The following is a 14,449-nucleotide window of genomic DNA, read 5'->3' on the forward strand; positions in this document are numbered from 1 at the left end:
AGGTCCACTCCTCGGTCCCAGGCTGGGTGTTTGCTGACAGAGGCCCGGCAGACAGTGAGGCACAGGAAATGTCCTGCGGGGCTTGCTGACTGTGAGGGCTGGCGGGGCTGGGGGACTGCAAACATCCATGCCGACCTGAGCAGTTTCAGGCTTGCCAGCTCCAGGCAGGGAGGCTGAGAACTGGCTGTCAGCCTTGGGAGGAGTCTGGGGGGAAGAGGGAGGGAGAGGCTTGTGGGGTTGATGGCGGTGAGAAGGGGAGAGGCGGAACGAGGGTGTGGTGGGAGGTGAGCAGCTGTGGCGGACAGAGCGGGAGAGGAAGGCAGCCATGGGGAGAGGAGATGCTCTGAGACTGCTTGGCTGCTTGGGCCTGGCCCCTCGGGGTGTGTGCGGTGGGGCGGGGTGACGTGCAGTGCCATGTGGGGCTCCCAGCGGGCGGCCCGAGTCTGTCCACAGCCCCACTGGTCCTGCCCTGGGACTCAGACCAGGCGAGTCCCAGGCCTTAGGTCAGCCAACCAAGGCCCGGCATTGCTGGCAGGGGTCTGCAGGGGTTTCTGTGGATACTTTGAGACATTTTTAACAATAAACATCCTCTGTTTTGACACTGGTAACTTCACTTTGTTAGAAACCAGAGACTGTCATCTTGTCAGGCCCCATCCGCCATAATCCACATGATTTTAAAATTCAACATCGTTTACACATAAACATTTGGTGATGGTTTCTCTGTGAATCTGACAAGTTAATCTGCTAAGAATTCACACTGACAAATGGGGTTTGATTACACCAGCCGTTGCTGATGTAATTCTGATAGAGGCGGTCCCCAGGATGGCAATGGGTTCCTGTAGGCTGTTTGGGGTGAAGCGGGGGGGGGGGGGGGGGGGGGGGGGAAGACTAGGGCCAAAGCCAAAATGTGTCTCTGCTAAGAAAGAAACAGCTCTGAGGCTGGGTGGGGCCACAGCAGTATCTGAACCGTACTTCCCAACAAGGCCTTCTGCACTCCTGCCTACCTCTCCCTCACAAGGTGCCCCTCTAGGAAGCTGCCCGGGAGCAGAGCCCAACCTCCTCTGTTGGGCTCAGCCAGGACTCCTTTTTACCACTTGAATGCTCCGAATCTGGCCCTAAGGGACAGTACATGCAAGCCACGTGGCAGGACCCCTCTGAAGAACAGCAGCTGTGGGCTCATTACCAGCCTCAGGTACAGAGACTTGGGCAGCAGTGAGGGGCTGCACTGAAGTGGCTGGGAGAAGGGCTGGAGAGAAGACAATCCCCAGGCCAGCCTAGAAGCCAAGGCTAGGAAAGCAAGCGGAGACAAGAGATGGGCAACCACTAGGAGGAAATGACAAGAGGCTACCTACACACAGACACAGACTAAATGGCGAGAATCATCAGCTCTGCTATGACACCGAGATAGGAAATCCTTCCAAATGAAGAAATGTCAGCGTCCTGGGAGCCGGGAGCAGAAAACACCTGGGCCTCGCTGACTCTGAGGGGCTGAGGGGCCGCCTCAGAGGAGAGACGGCTCTGGGTTGAGGGTGAGGTGCTCAAGCACCCGGAAGAGAACCTCTGGTCCCCAGATGGGATTCTGCTCACCAAAAGCGTTTTGAAGACTGGGCTGAGGGCTCAGTCCACAAGCTCTCACCTGCCTCCAAAGGGCTATGTCACACAGCCAGAGAGACAGGAAGGAAAGGCCCACTACTAGGTGGGGAGGCACTTCCACCCCCACCCCCCGCCCCCCGTACAGGGTAGACATTCACAGATGAAGTGAGAGGATGAGCATGGCCAAGAGCAGGGAGGTGGGCCCCAGGGACCACCGGGGACTGTCCTCAGAGCGGCAGAGGGCTGGGCTCACGAGACCATGCCCAGAACAAGCTACACTGAATCATAAAGACATTCTTGCTGTCAGAGAACTCACCGAGGACTCAAGAAAGGAAATGGACGCATGCACAGTGGGAAAGTTCACAGTCTAGAGCCCAGCTTCCTGGGCTAGGCCCATCCCTAGTTGGCCGAGGGTCCACCTGAGGGCGGGGGAGTTGTGACAGGGAGGTCTGACTTCCAGGAGGGGAGGAAACTGGGCTGGCCTCAGGCTTTTATCAGGCCTGAACCCTGATTCCTTCAACTTCCCAGGCCAGAGTCAGTGGAGGGACCCTTCCCTAGGGCTGAGGAGGGCAGGACAAGGTAGGGAGGGGAAGGGATGGGCCCGAGGCAGAGGCAGAGCTGTACCTTTGTTGGTGGGCATGAAGTCCTTAGCTTTGTCTTTGCAGTAGTGGAGGCAGCAGGAGAGGATCAGGTCGTCATTGTTGCCCTGGAGGAAGACGGGATAAGTGCCACCGGGCAGGAGGGGACGCCATGCAGAGAAGGCACAGGTATGCTCTGCCTCTGGGGTCCTGGGGAAGGTCACTTCCCAGTGTCCCTCCCAGACATGCCCTGGCCCTGCTTGGCCAGGTCCAACTGTGCCAAGAGTGATCTAGGGGACAAGGAACTCCCCCTCCTGGGCCTCGACGGTGGCCGTCCCCTCGGCTGCTCAGGCCAACTGGCCTTCCTCTAGCCCCTCCCTCCCGGAGACCCTGTTCTGAAGGCTGGCTATAGGTGCTCCCTTTTTGCCCTGGGTCTCACCAGCTGGCCAGTGATGTCCTCACTGCGGAAGGCGATGGATTCGAGTTCATTGCCACGGCTGGTCAGGGCCCGCAGGCAAGAGTCCCGACTCTCGAATCGCTGCTCGAGGAACTCAATGGACTTCCGGGCCTTTTCCTGCACCACACGGGCATAGCCCCCAGCCCGGTGGTCTGTGTCCTGCCCCTTGGCCAGGCCGTCCAGCTCACTGATCACTGATGAGACACAGTCCCGCAAGGAGTCAGCCTGGGCAATCAGCAATCACGTCTGTCTTCGCCCGAGGCCTTGCCTTCCCAGCCAGCCCCTCCCCAGACCACAGAAGCCATCCTGCCCCACAGGAGTCTTCCAGTGAAACTAGGGGATCCTGGGGGGCAAGAAATGCCCTAGACTTTCCACAGTGTTCTATCTTCTTTCTGCCTCTTCCCCTGGGCCCCACCCTCCTCCTGGGAGGAACTTACAGGGAGTTTCTGGAGCTGCTGTATTCAGGGGAAGAAACCTGGCCCCTCTATCGCATTCCTCAGTTATAGAATCAAATCGAGAGGGTCCCTCAGGAGAGGCGAGGGTATGTAGCGGCTAGAGGAAAGAGGCACTCTCCCTCATCCGCCTGGGCCCCCACCACGGCGGTCCAAGAGGGGCCCGGTTCCATGCCCACCCCTGCCAGAGGGCAGGGAGGTCACGAGGTGGCAAGTGGGGATCACAGCCTCACTCGCAAGGACCCTGCTATTCCCCTAAACCCCTGGCACATCTACCTCCTCTGATAGTGCACGTGTGTGTGTGTGTGTGTGTGTGTGTGTGTGTGTGTGTGTGTGTGTCTGCCTGCCTATGTGTCTGGGACACAGCTTCATTTTCTGGTGAAGATTCTTTCCAAAATTCCAGCCAAAAGCCTGAGGTCAAGTGGGAAATATGCACTCCTTGGGGGCTCCGGGAGAGTTTGGGGTCTGAGGCCTCTCCTCAGTGCAGTGATTCATGGCTCGGGGAGTCGGCGTGAGCATGCAGTTCCATGGTGAGCCTGGCACTCACCGTCTGGGTATTCAGAGACACTTTCTGGAAAAGGCCCATGTGGGAATACACACACACAGACACACACACAGACACACACACACCCCATGCCTTCAGCAACCTAAGGCTGCAGTGTCCACACACACAGGCGCGCGCACACACACACACACACACACACACACACACACGCCATGCCTTCGGCAACCTGAGGCTGCAGTGTCCACCCAATGTATGGCTGAGGTCGCGGAGTAGTGGTGGATGGGTGTATGGTACAGCAAACAGAACATCAAACATGAAAAACTGGTATTCTATCCCAAAATCTGCTTTCCTGCTTCCAAACTAAACAGGCTTCAAAGGGGAAGCTTGTTTGTGCTTCTGCACCAGGCGGGGCTTCTCGAAGCTGGGGTCAGACCTCAGGAGCAGGGAGCAGGTTAAAGAGCACAAGAAACAGGCAGACGAGGCCGCCGGCTTAACCCTTCGTGCTCCGCGCACAGGGCAGGACACCCCTGCGGCGCCTCATTGAACAGGAGCCCCCTCTACAGCCCCTGAGAGTCAAGGCCCTGCCCAGCTGAGGACGCTTCAGAAAGGCTGGCCTGGATGCCCTGACACAGTTGGCATTTCCCAGTGCCCCTGGGGGTCGACCATTTATTCTCTATCTACCTTCTCCTCTGAGTTTTCTCATATATTTGCTCCCTCTCCACTGAACCTGGCTTCCCCCACTGAACCATAAGCTCTTCAAGGCCAAGGGGCTGCCGCTCTGCCTTTCATTGGCTCCCTCGGGAACAAGAAGACTGAGCACACAGTAGGGGCACAATCGGTGCTGGTGTCTGAGGGCTCTGCCAGCCTGGGATGGTGTCTGAGGCTCCTACCAAGACTTAGGGGGCTCCTGAGACACCAGCAACCTCTCAGTTACACCATTCCCTGACCATCTAGCAAAAAGTGACCAATTCACTTTCTTATCCCTGAAAATCTCCTGGGTAGGAGAGCACAGGGACATGCTATCCTGAAAGGTGCCCCACCCCGGGACCTGGTGAGGGTAGAAGGGAAGCTCAACAACTCGATAGTCTGGCTCTACCTTGGGCAGACAAGCTGCTCTACTTCTGAAGAACAGAAAACCTTCCCTTGGGTCTAAGGGCCTGGGTTGAAGAGGCTCTGGCCAGGCCACATGGGGAGGGGGAAGGAAGACAGGGAGGGTGGAGGCGGGACGAGGGCTGCTTCAGTGCCAACATTCTCAGGTGGTGCTAACGTGTTTCCCACAACCCCCCAGGGTTCTATAGCCTCTGCAGGGGCGGATGCTTCCTGCCCTTTGTTTCCACTCTCATCTGGCACTAAGACACCAGGGACTGGGAGGGAAGGCCCAGCGGAACATCTTGGCATGAGTGTCAGAGGTGGTTTGGCAGGCAGACTGCCAGTCTGGCAGCTCTTCCAGAGGACAGGGCCCCTAGCCTTGCTCCCAGTGGCTGGTGAGAAGGGGACATTAAAGAGCCTGGGCTTGCCGGCCGTCTCCCAGATACTCTCCCTCCACAGGACAGCTATCAGTGACATTAGCTGTACCAGTTACATCAGACAGCAGCCCGGAGCACAAAGCCCATCCTGAAGCTGACCCACCACAGGGCTCCCAGAACCAGAGGTGCCTCAGACAGCCCTCTGGAGACAGCCCAGCTGGGCTCCTTTGGCCTGAGGGCGGAAGCGAGCTAGCTGGGTCCTGAGATGCTGACCCTGTACCAGCACCAATGACCAGACAGTGGTAAGAGCCCAAGTGGCAGGAATCCACACGCGTGAGCCAAGGCCTTGCTCTGGAGGGTTTCCATCGGCCTGGCCTTAGGGTGACATTGGCCAGAAGAATGTTACCTCGAACCAACAGAACGATCATGAAAAGCTACAAGACAATCAGACCAAAGGCATCTAAGCCCTTCAAAACCCTCCCAGCCTCCCTGCCAGACCACCCAGCAGCACTGCCGCTATCTGCCAGGGCTGAGTGTTTACCAATAACGGGAACCAGCTTTGCTGTTTTACTGCAAGCTTTATAAGGATAAAAACAAGGGCTGGGCTCATGCAGCCTCTGGTTGCTGGGACACAGGAGTCCATTTGCTCAAGCAGTTTAAGCCACGGATCAGCCATAATAATTTGAACTGCTTTGATTATTAAACAATTTTCCTTGCCCCACACATTCCCCACTTCCCTGCAAATCCTGTCTTACACACAAAGCAGGGTTCTGCCTGCCTGGCCCCCAGGCTGTGGGGCACGTGTGTAGAGAGGGTTACTGCGCACATGCAGGGCTGCTCTGGCCTGACTCACCGATGAGGGGCACCACCAGGATGTACTTCCTGCTCTCCAGCAGCTGTGCCAGACTGGCCAGGTGGTCAATGAAGCCGTTGGTGTCTGGTACGAGGAACAAGGGTCTGATCTCGAGCTCCATCTGCCTCATATGACTCTGGTCCTCCAGGACAGCCTACAGAGACACAGAACGGTGAGTGAGCCAGTGAGTGAGTAGGCAAGGGGTGGGCGAGTCAGGGCCCTGAGTCCACGGTGTGTCAGCATCCTGCCCCTGCCCCCTCCAGAGATACAGCCAGTCCCTGTCGGGACAGGCCCGAGGGCTGGGCAAAGCACTGCAGTAAAAATCAGTGTAGACCAAATGGCTTGGGGAAACAGGCGTGACTAAAACCCTCGCACAGGACCGAGAAGGGACCTTGATGGTTATTAAAAATAACGGGTCTCGGAAAGTAAGACCTTGGGCTGAAAGTCAGCGAGGGAGAGTTGGGTTCCTTGGATATGAAAGTGGTTTCACATTCGTCATCTAGGCAGCATACACAGGGGGTACTTCTCAACCCAGACACTTTTACGTATATGTGTATCCCAAACAGAATTTATTTCAATTTACTTCCCTGTGTACTTAAAAAAAGGAAAGAAAAAGAATAAACTCACAGTCTACACAAAAAGAGTGATGCTGACAACTAATAATTAACACCGCAGTCTCCCACATCGGCAGGAGCCCACGTGGTGGGACGGTTTAGGACCCAACTCACAGACGTGCAAAGACCACCATCTAGACTGACGAGAATCGTCACCATCTCCCCCCACCAGCGCGGTGATCCCTAGACGGCAGTCTTCTGTGTTCTACCTGCACTCCTTTGCCACGATTCTGTACAACCTATACTCTTGTTTACTTGAGGTTTTTCTTTAAATTGACTTTATGTCAACTTGTTTTTGTGGCTCAGCAAATAATACCTGTGGTATCAGGAGTCTGAGAGCCTAGGAACGTGTTTACCAGCGCAAGCTGCATTTCTGCAATGAACAGTCAGAATGTCTTCTATGCATGATTGAAAAAACCCCTCACGTAGCACCAGTGGTCTGGGCACCACATCTCGGAAGGCACACGGCCTCGCGCCTGTTAGTCGTACAGATGTTCACATCTTTCAGGGAAGTTCCATGCTCATCTGTAAAAGCCCAATCTTCTCAAGTCTGCCAGGGCCTGTGTGGCGGCAGCCCTGGGAGACTGGCTCTGGGTACACCTGTCACTATAGAACATGGTCACTCTTGTGCTGCTTCCTCTTCTGGGGACCATGGCCAAGAAGCAAACTGATTTGAGGGCATCTGCCCAGACAGTGTGCTCCCTGTGTGCAGAGCCAGAGGGCACTGAAACAAACCCAGCAGGGGCCTGGCGAGCAGGTCCCAGCCCTGTCCTGCCCTCCCATGGCCTCCTGCCACACACCAACTCGCAGGGACAGAGACATAAGCACGGAGCAGGGGAGGGGGTGTGCGTGCCAACTGAGATGGGGCCCACAGGCTGGGCCCTGGCCACTAACAGTCAGTGAGAAAGGTGATCAGGTTTCACTGGCAATGACAGTAAAACTGAAAGGGCATGCCTCTGAATGCTGGGGGTGGCGCCTCTGTGACCTACTGGGGACCTCTCCCTATGAGTAAGTCATTGCTGCCACTGCCACCACAGCTGGTGGAAGGCACAGGACGCTGGCAGGCATGAGAAACGCAGCTGAAGGGCTTGCCTGCTGAAGTCTTACTGCTCTCACCTCACGAAGGGAAAGCACCTCTGCTGCAGGCCACCTTCCCAGGGGATGTGGGTCACTGGCCCTCCCCATGGGGCTGCCAACTAGAGGGTGACACACATTCTACCGAACTCAACTTGGGCATTAAAAAAAACCCCTATTTCTTCTTTTTTTTTTTTTTTGTGGTACGCGGGCCTCTCACTGTTGTGGCCTCTCCTGTTGCGGAGCACAGGCTCCAGACGCACACACTCAGCGGCCATGGCTCACGGGACCAGCCACCCCGCGGCATGTGGGATCCTCCCGGACCGGGGCACGAACCTGTGTCCCCTGCATCGGCAGGCAGATTCTCAACCACTGCGCCACCAGGGAAGCCCCCAAACCCCCTATTTTTTATTGAGATATAATCAATATATAACACATGCGACGGCGCGGGCATTTTGTGAGGAGAGGAAACAGTCCCCACTGAGGCTTAGTGAGCTCTCCCGTCTCTCTCTTCACAGAGGGAGCATCAGCACCCCTGCTGCTGATTTCCCCGGGTCTCGGCGTGCTCTGTGCAGCCTTTCCACTGCCTGGAACGCTTCTCTTGGCATGATAGGCCCCTAAACCTCTGTCTTTCTCAGTGAGAAGGGGCAGGACGAACCCTGAAGCCGGCTGGGCCTGAGCACAGCGCCTCTGCCACCGTTCCACTCAGACCCCTTTCACATCTTAGTTTTCCGGCCTCCATAAATGATCCTCTGGCCCTAAGGCTGACTCTAAGGAAGTGGCACTGGCTGCCCCTTTTACCCTGTGGGAACGATGAGCTCCTAAAGACCTCAGACCACCCTTCCTTAAAGGCTGGCCATGGGCAGGAGGGCCTTTAGGCCAGATGGCCGAGGGAGGCAGGGGCTGAGCCTGCCTGGGTGTTTTGATGACAGGATGGAAGAAGAATCTAGGTGCAAGGTCCAGGGAAGCGCTAGCCGTCTGCGTTCTCTGAGATCTGGCTCAGGGCCAGAAAGGTGAACGGAGGCCACAGCCTTTTTGGGAGGTGGCAGCCTTGCTGGTTCCCCAGGGGTGGGCGGGATCAAGCTGATGAGGGTGGTCAGAGCTGTGCTGCCACCATCCGGTCCCAGGGACACCCGCAGACAACTTCCCTTAACCTGGCTCTGCCCAGTGAGTCACTGCACAACTGCTTCCTGTTCCCCACATGCCCTCCTGGAGTCTCGGGAGATTCACTGAAGCTGCTCCCCCTTCTCTTGGGGTACCAGTGGGACTCTGGGGGGTCATACCTGGGTCAGGAGACTGGCCCAGTCTCCTTAAAAGAATGGCAGACAAGGAAGGACTGGGAGTCCGCAGCCCCTCGTCTGTGGGTGTCGGTGTTTCCGGCCCTCTCTGAGTGGCGCTGTGTGTGTGTGTGTGTGTGTGTGTGTGTGTGTGTGTGTGTTTGTGTGTGTTTAGCATTTGCCCTCCCAACTTTTCCAGATTTTACCCGTCAGATTCCTGGCAGCTGTGCACGGCGCCTGTGCCGGCCGTCACGTCCCATTCTGATCTCTGGGTCGCACGGTGAGAGAAGGACACAGGATGCGCAGGGAGTGAAAAAGTGATGTCGGTGGGGAGAGCGCCAAGTCCCCACTCACAGCCATGGGATGCTTGGGGAGAAGGGGGAAGCGTGCTGCTGTGGAGTTCAGAGGCCGGTAGTGAGATTTATTTTTGTTTGTATGAGCAAAAAGCTGCAGAAGCCTCTGGTGGGGGTGAGGGGGGTGCAACTGGAATGCTGTGATTCAGACGGACTGGCCCTGGCCTGGAGTCAAGTGTGCTGACCCGGAAGGAGAGTTCCATAGGAACCCTTCTCACTGCAGCTAAGGCTGGGCCACAGTGGTCCTTGGACAGTGAGCTGGGAATCCTAGAAAAGCAAGGACATGTTGAATCAGAGCAGTGGCAACATGGACCATAAAGTCAGAAAGTGTGAAGAAGAAAAGAACTTAATTCTGTTTCTGGAAGGCGCTAAGTAACCAACTTGCTCTGAAGGACGGAGGCATCCTCGAGCAAGGCGGTGGGGAACTGGGAAAGAGACAGTCCACAGTAACATCTGACGAGGAAGCTAACAGGCTTGGGTCCCCAGGAAGGGCTCTTTCACAGGTTAAGTTCCTTCTTCTAGATGATGGGAGTGATCTGGGGATGACTGACCCTTTTGGAAATTGAGACACTGAGAATTACAAATAAGAGTAATGCAGTTAGCTCACACGGGAGCTGTGGAACTTGAAGAACTCAGATCACGAAGCAGAGCCAGATCCAGAGAAGGCCTTCTTAGGTCCTCCTTCTGCGCAGGGCTCCAAAGGGAGTGTGGCTGCCTCCTTCCCTCTACAGGGTGATGGAATCATTTACACCTGGGCCTCTCTGGCCAGAGCAATGTCTTCACCAGAAATGAGAAGTCTGGTAACATAGCAAATTTCCACCCTCATCTTGCATGTGAAAGTATCTAGCTAAATGCCTGATACACGTATTAGTAACTTAACAAATTTCAGTTTCCTTTCTTTCTGCCCAACTCCATTTTTCATCTTTTATATATCCAGGGGGGGTAAATATCTGGGGAAACCACTAGGGAGCAGAGCTGGAGCTGGGGAGGGGTGAGGCAGTGCACTGCTGATTTCTATTATAAAACTCGTGGTACTCTTGGTGTTTTGGGTTTTTTTTCCCTTTTTTTCTTTAACTATGTAGAGGTATTTTTAAAAAACAAAAAATGGAAAAATGGAAATGAAATATTAATAGGAATAGCTGGTGAGATAACCACCAGCAGTGCAGACAGGCATTCCTGTTTTTTTTTTTTTTGGCCGCACTGCGCAGCATGCGGGATCTTAGTTCCCTGAACAGGGATCAAACCCGTGCCCCCTGCAGTGGAAGCGTGGACCACTGGACCACCGGGGAAGTCCCAGGCACTCCTTCTTGAGCTGCAAAAACCAAAGGGTGCAGATTCTGCATTTGCTGTAGAAAGCAGGCAGAGTCACTGGTTTCTGTTAGCATCTTCATTTGGGGTGGGTTGCTCATGGGAAAGTTTCTGCTTAGGATCCCTTCTCTGGACATCCAAAGTCAATACCACAAAGCTTCACACATACTTGCTATCTTTTTCAAGGTTATAATTATGATGATTTGCTTCCTACTTCTTACTGCTTTCTAGATAGACAGGGAATGGCAGGGCTAAGCATGACACCCCTGAGCTTGCTATAAGCAGCGGCCTAAGGGTATTCCAGCCAAAAGCCCGACCATTTCTGCAGGAGGACAGGACCCTGTGGATGCTGCTGGAACCGGGGAGGCGAGAATGGCTGGAGCAAGCTCTGGAATGTGCTGGAGTGGGGAGGGCGGCCGCCTGGCCCCACAGGCTTTCCTGCCCTGGCGTGAACGTGCCCCTGGCCTGGTAGTGCGCTGGCTCCCACCCTGTCTCCGACAGCTAGGAGCCAGGGCTGAGTGTCTGCCTTCCGCTAGATTCCATACAGGTGTGGGGGGCTCTGTGCATGCCCCATTGTTCCACAGCGGGCCCCCCCCCCCAGCCGGGTGGCAATGTGAATGGGCTGCAGCTATATTTAGAGTGAAACTCCTGGGGCTACCACAAAGGAGTGACTGCATCTTCAGGAGGGTGGGTGGGCGGGAAGGGGATAGGGGAGTGAAGCTATTTTCAGAACACATGTCATTGCTGGCTACAGAGCAAGACTGTGGCCATAGTGCCGAGGAAACAATAGCTGTGGCCAGAGGAAGAGCCTGTTATGTTTCAGGTGGGATGTTTGCAACTGCTCAGGAAACCTGACCCCGCCCGACAGCAGCACAAATCACAGCAAAGCCTCGTGGAGGCAGAGAGGAGGTGGGGATGCACGGGGCCAGGGCCAGGGTGAGGTGCCAAGAGGCCACGCCTCAAGCCCGGAGGAGGACGGTCAGTGACTGCGTTGCCCTGAGGGCCCGGTCAGGAAAGAAACACTCCTGACCAGTATCCCAGGCAAACCGTGTCCCCTGCTCTGGTCTCTGGAGGCCTCTCAAGAATGGCAACGGGAATGCAAAGAGCTCGGGAGGAAAGCAGCAAGGTGGGCTCAACCAGCACGAGGTGAAGAGCCGTCTCAGGTGACAGGCAAAGCCTGCGCTGAGCTGGAGAGTGCGGCCTCGAAGCCCTGGGTGGGCGGACTTGGCCCCCAGCATCCGAGGCCTGCCCGGGCGCCGAGGCTCCAGCTGCACAGGTCCTGAGAGCTGCCCACACCCCTTTTCTGACCTCCAGTCGGCCCCACTCACCAGCCTCTGTGCAACACCGGAAGCAGGGAGGGACAGGCTGCGGAGGGAGGCCAGGCCTCACCTCCCCCATCCCACAGATGAGCTTAGGCCCGGGGGTCTCGGTGGGAGCGGGGAAGTGGGGGTGTGGCTAGGGCCCCAGATCTCATTTGGACTTTACAGCCAGCATGGGGGCCAGGAGGATTTTTTTCAACCCCACCTTCACATCCCCTTCCCCAAACATGTGTGGTTCCTGTTTTGCTGCATCTGTAAAAGGCCAGCGCTGGGAGCTGGGGACCTGCCTTACACCTCTCGGTTAACACCCCTGGAGACTGATGGAGCTCGGAGCAGAGTAATTTACAGCCCATCTCTCCGATCTTAATTCACCCGATGCTCCTCTATTCCTTATTGTATTAGTATGACCCAGGTACCTGCCAACAATAATGGCCCCTCCAGCTAGGAGCCTCTCCCCCACTCCCAGGACAATTTATACCTTTTCCTTGGGATTTTCCCCCCTTAAATTAAACAAAAAGAGGGAAAATAAGAAGAGGTTAACATGGGTTTGGAGCCCTGCAGCCCCGTGGTTCTGGGCAGGGAGCCAATGGCCCGAGGGCACACACATGTGTGTGCTCTCCCAGAAGGGCCTTCACCGGCCCTGTTTTACAGCCACCTCGGCACAGACTCCAGGGTTCACGCATATGGCCAGACAGATGTGTCTGGCTTACGTTCAAGGCTGGAAAATGAAGAATTATGGAAGTGAAGGGCCCCGGGCATTAAACAGGGGGTGGGGAGAAGGGAAGGGGGGAATTTCTTCTCTGCTGAGAAATCCTCCTGTGGCTGTGAGGCTGGAGGAAGAAGGCTGACAGGAGGCAGGGCCGCCAGCAGTGGTGCACGTGGGGCCTGTTCTTAAAGGGGCCACAGCAAACCCAGCCCGGACGGCCCGCAGCCGGCCATCGCTGCCTGGCCATCGCAGCCTGCTCCAAGGGAGCTGACAGGGAGAACCGGCTTCCGGGGAGCTGCGGGCGCCGGAAGTCAGGTCTCACACAAGGCCTCTGCCAGGTACCGCTTGTCACTGGAGAGGCCGGGCTGAGCCCGCTGCCTGAGACAAGGCCATGTCCCCCTGGTGCACGCTCCCACGGCATCTTGCACTTCCCTTCGGTCACAAGGCTCGCTCACACGTCAAATCACTGACTTCTCCACGCCAGTGGACACTCCGGGACAGGACTTTCTGGGTTCGCTCCCGTGTCCCCTCACCACCAGCCTGGTAGGCGCTCACCACCATTTACTAAATTGAGCGGAAGACACGGTCCCTGATTCCAAGGAGTTCACAGTACGGCGGGGGGAACAAGTCCAGAAATAAGTGTAATTTGAGACGTGATATACGTTTCACAAATGAGGTATGAATCAGCGCCACAGGAGCAGAGAGACGAATTCCTCCTGGGGGGAATCCGGGAAGGCTTCACTGGGGAGATGGGGTTTCATCTGGGGACTGAAGGAAGAATAGAATTTCAACAGGTAACAGGAAATGTGGAGCAGAAAAAGGGTACTCGGGCTTGAGCGAACAGCAGGAACAAAGACGTGAGAGTGGGAAAGGGCAGAGCTGTCTGGGGACAGTGGGTAGAAAGGAGGGTTAGTGCTGTCCAGGCAGGAGGGCTGGAGTGTCTGGACAGGCACTTTGCGTGCACTGTCTTTCTGAGGGAGTTGCTGTTACCACCTTCATCTGACAGATGAGGAAACAGGCTCGGGGAAGTTAAATGATTTGCCCAATATCATATAGCTCGTGAGGGGTCATGGGGGACAGGAGAAGAGGTTGGGAAAATAGACTGGGAACAGACGAGAAAGCCCTAGATGCCATAGTAAGGAATTCGACTTTATTAGCCAAGCAAAGGCACTGATGCTTCCTGAGCAGGGGAGTGGCTCTTTTGGGAAGAGAACGATGAAACCACGTAAGATGCGTTGCAGGCAGGGAGCCCGGCATGCAGACCGTGTACCACACAACTCCAGGAGCTGCATTCACAGACTACAAGGGAAAGGGGACCCTCCGGACTTGTGCAATGCAGGGTTGCTGGCTACAATCCAGTGAGTACCTGGACTAGAACAGCAGTAGTGGCAATGGGGATGGAGAAGAGCGGGGGGAATAAATGAGTGAACAGATAGGATCTGATAAGAAATCAGGCACGAGGGGTTAAAAGCCTGTGAGGAACTTAAGATGATGCTCTCGTTGCTACCATCCATTAACTCACTGAATGAAAATACTTGCTGAGGGCCAACTCCATGTGCTGAGACTAAGAAGTAAGAGAAAGGGAGGAGGAGACCAAGTAACGAATGGTGGTGAGGAAGCCCGGGAGGGTGGTGTGGTCACCAGGCAGAGAGGAGACGAAGGTCCTCATGTGCTGAAGTGAGGCTGGAGGGAGGCGGCTTTGGGGTCCAAAGCTACAGGGAAGTCAAGTGTGAAGAAGACCCGACAAAGGTACCTGGTGACCTCTGATGCAATCGCCTCTATAACTGCTGGGCTGAGAGTCAAGAAATGGAGGTGGTAGTATGGACAGAGCTTTTGGGAAGAATGATGGTGAGGAAGAAAAGAGCTACCGGACAGGAAGAAAGACAGCTTGCAG

General features: G+C 55.7%; 1 protein-coding gene across 1 annotated transcript in view; it reads right to left on the reverse strand.

Annotated features, from left to right (window-relative positions):
- Positions 1 to 14,449, reverse strand: part of SMG6 (SMG6 nonsense mediated mRNA decay factor) — a 234,938-nt gene that overhangs the window by 2,831 nt on the left and 217,658 nt on the right. The window contains exons 16-18 of the mRNA XM_027130542.1: positions 5,905 to 6,058; positions 2,611 to 2,822; positions 2,218 to 2,299 (exon numbers count right to left, since the gene is read on the reverse strand). Of these exons, the coding sequence (XP_026986343.1) occupies positions 2,218 to 2,299; positions 2,611 to 2,822; positions 5,905 to 6,058 (448 nt within the window). The remainder of the gene's footprint in view (positions 1 to 2,217; positions 2,300 to 2,610; positions 2,823 to 5,904; positions 6,059 to 14,449) is intronic.

This window comes from Aethalodelphis obliquidens, unplaced genomic scaffold (assembly GCF_003676395.1).
Source record: "Aethalodelphis obliquidens isolate GAN/ISIS:26980383/991018 unplaced genomic scaffold, ASM367639v1 scaffold38, whole genome shotgun sequence".
NCBI lineage: Eukaryota > Metazoa > Chordata > Mammalia > Artiodactyla > Delphinidae > Aethalodelphis > Aethalodelphis obliquidens.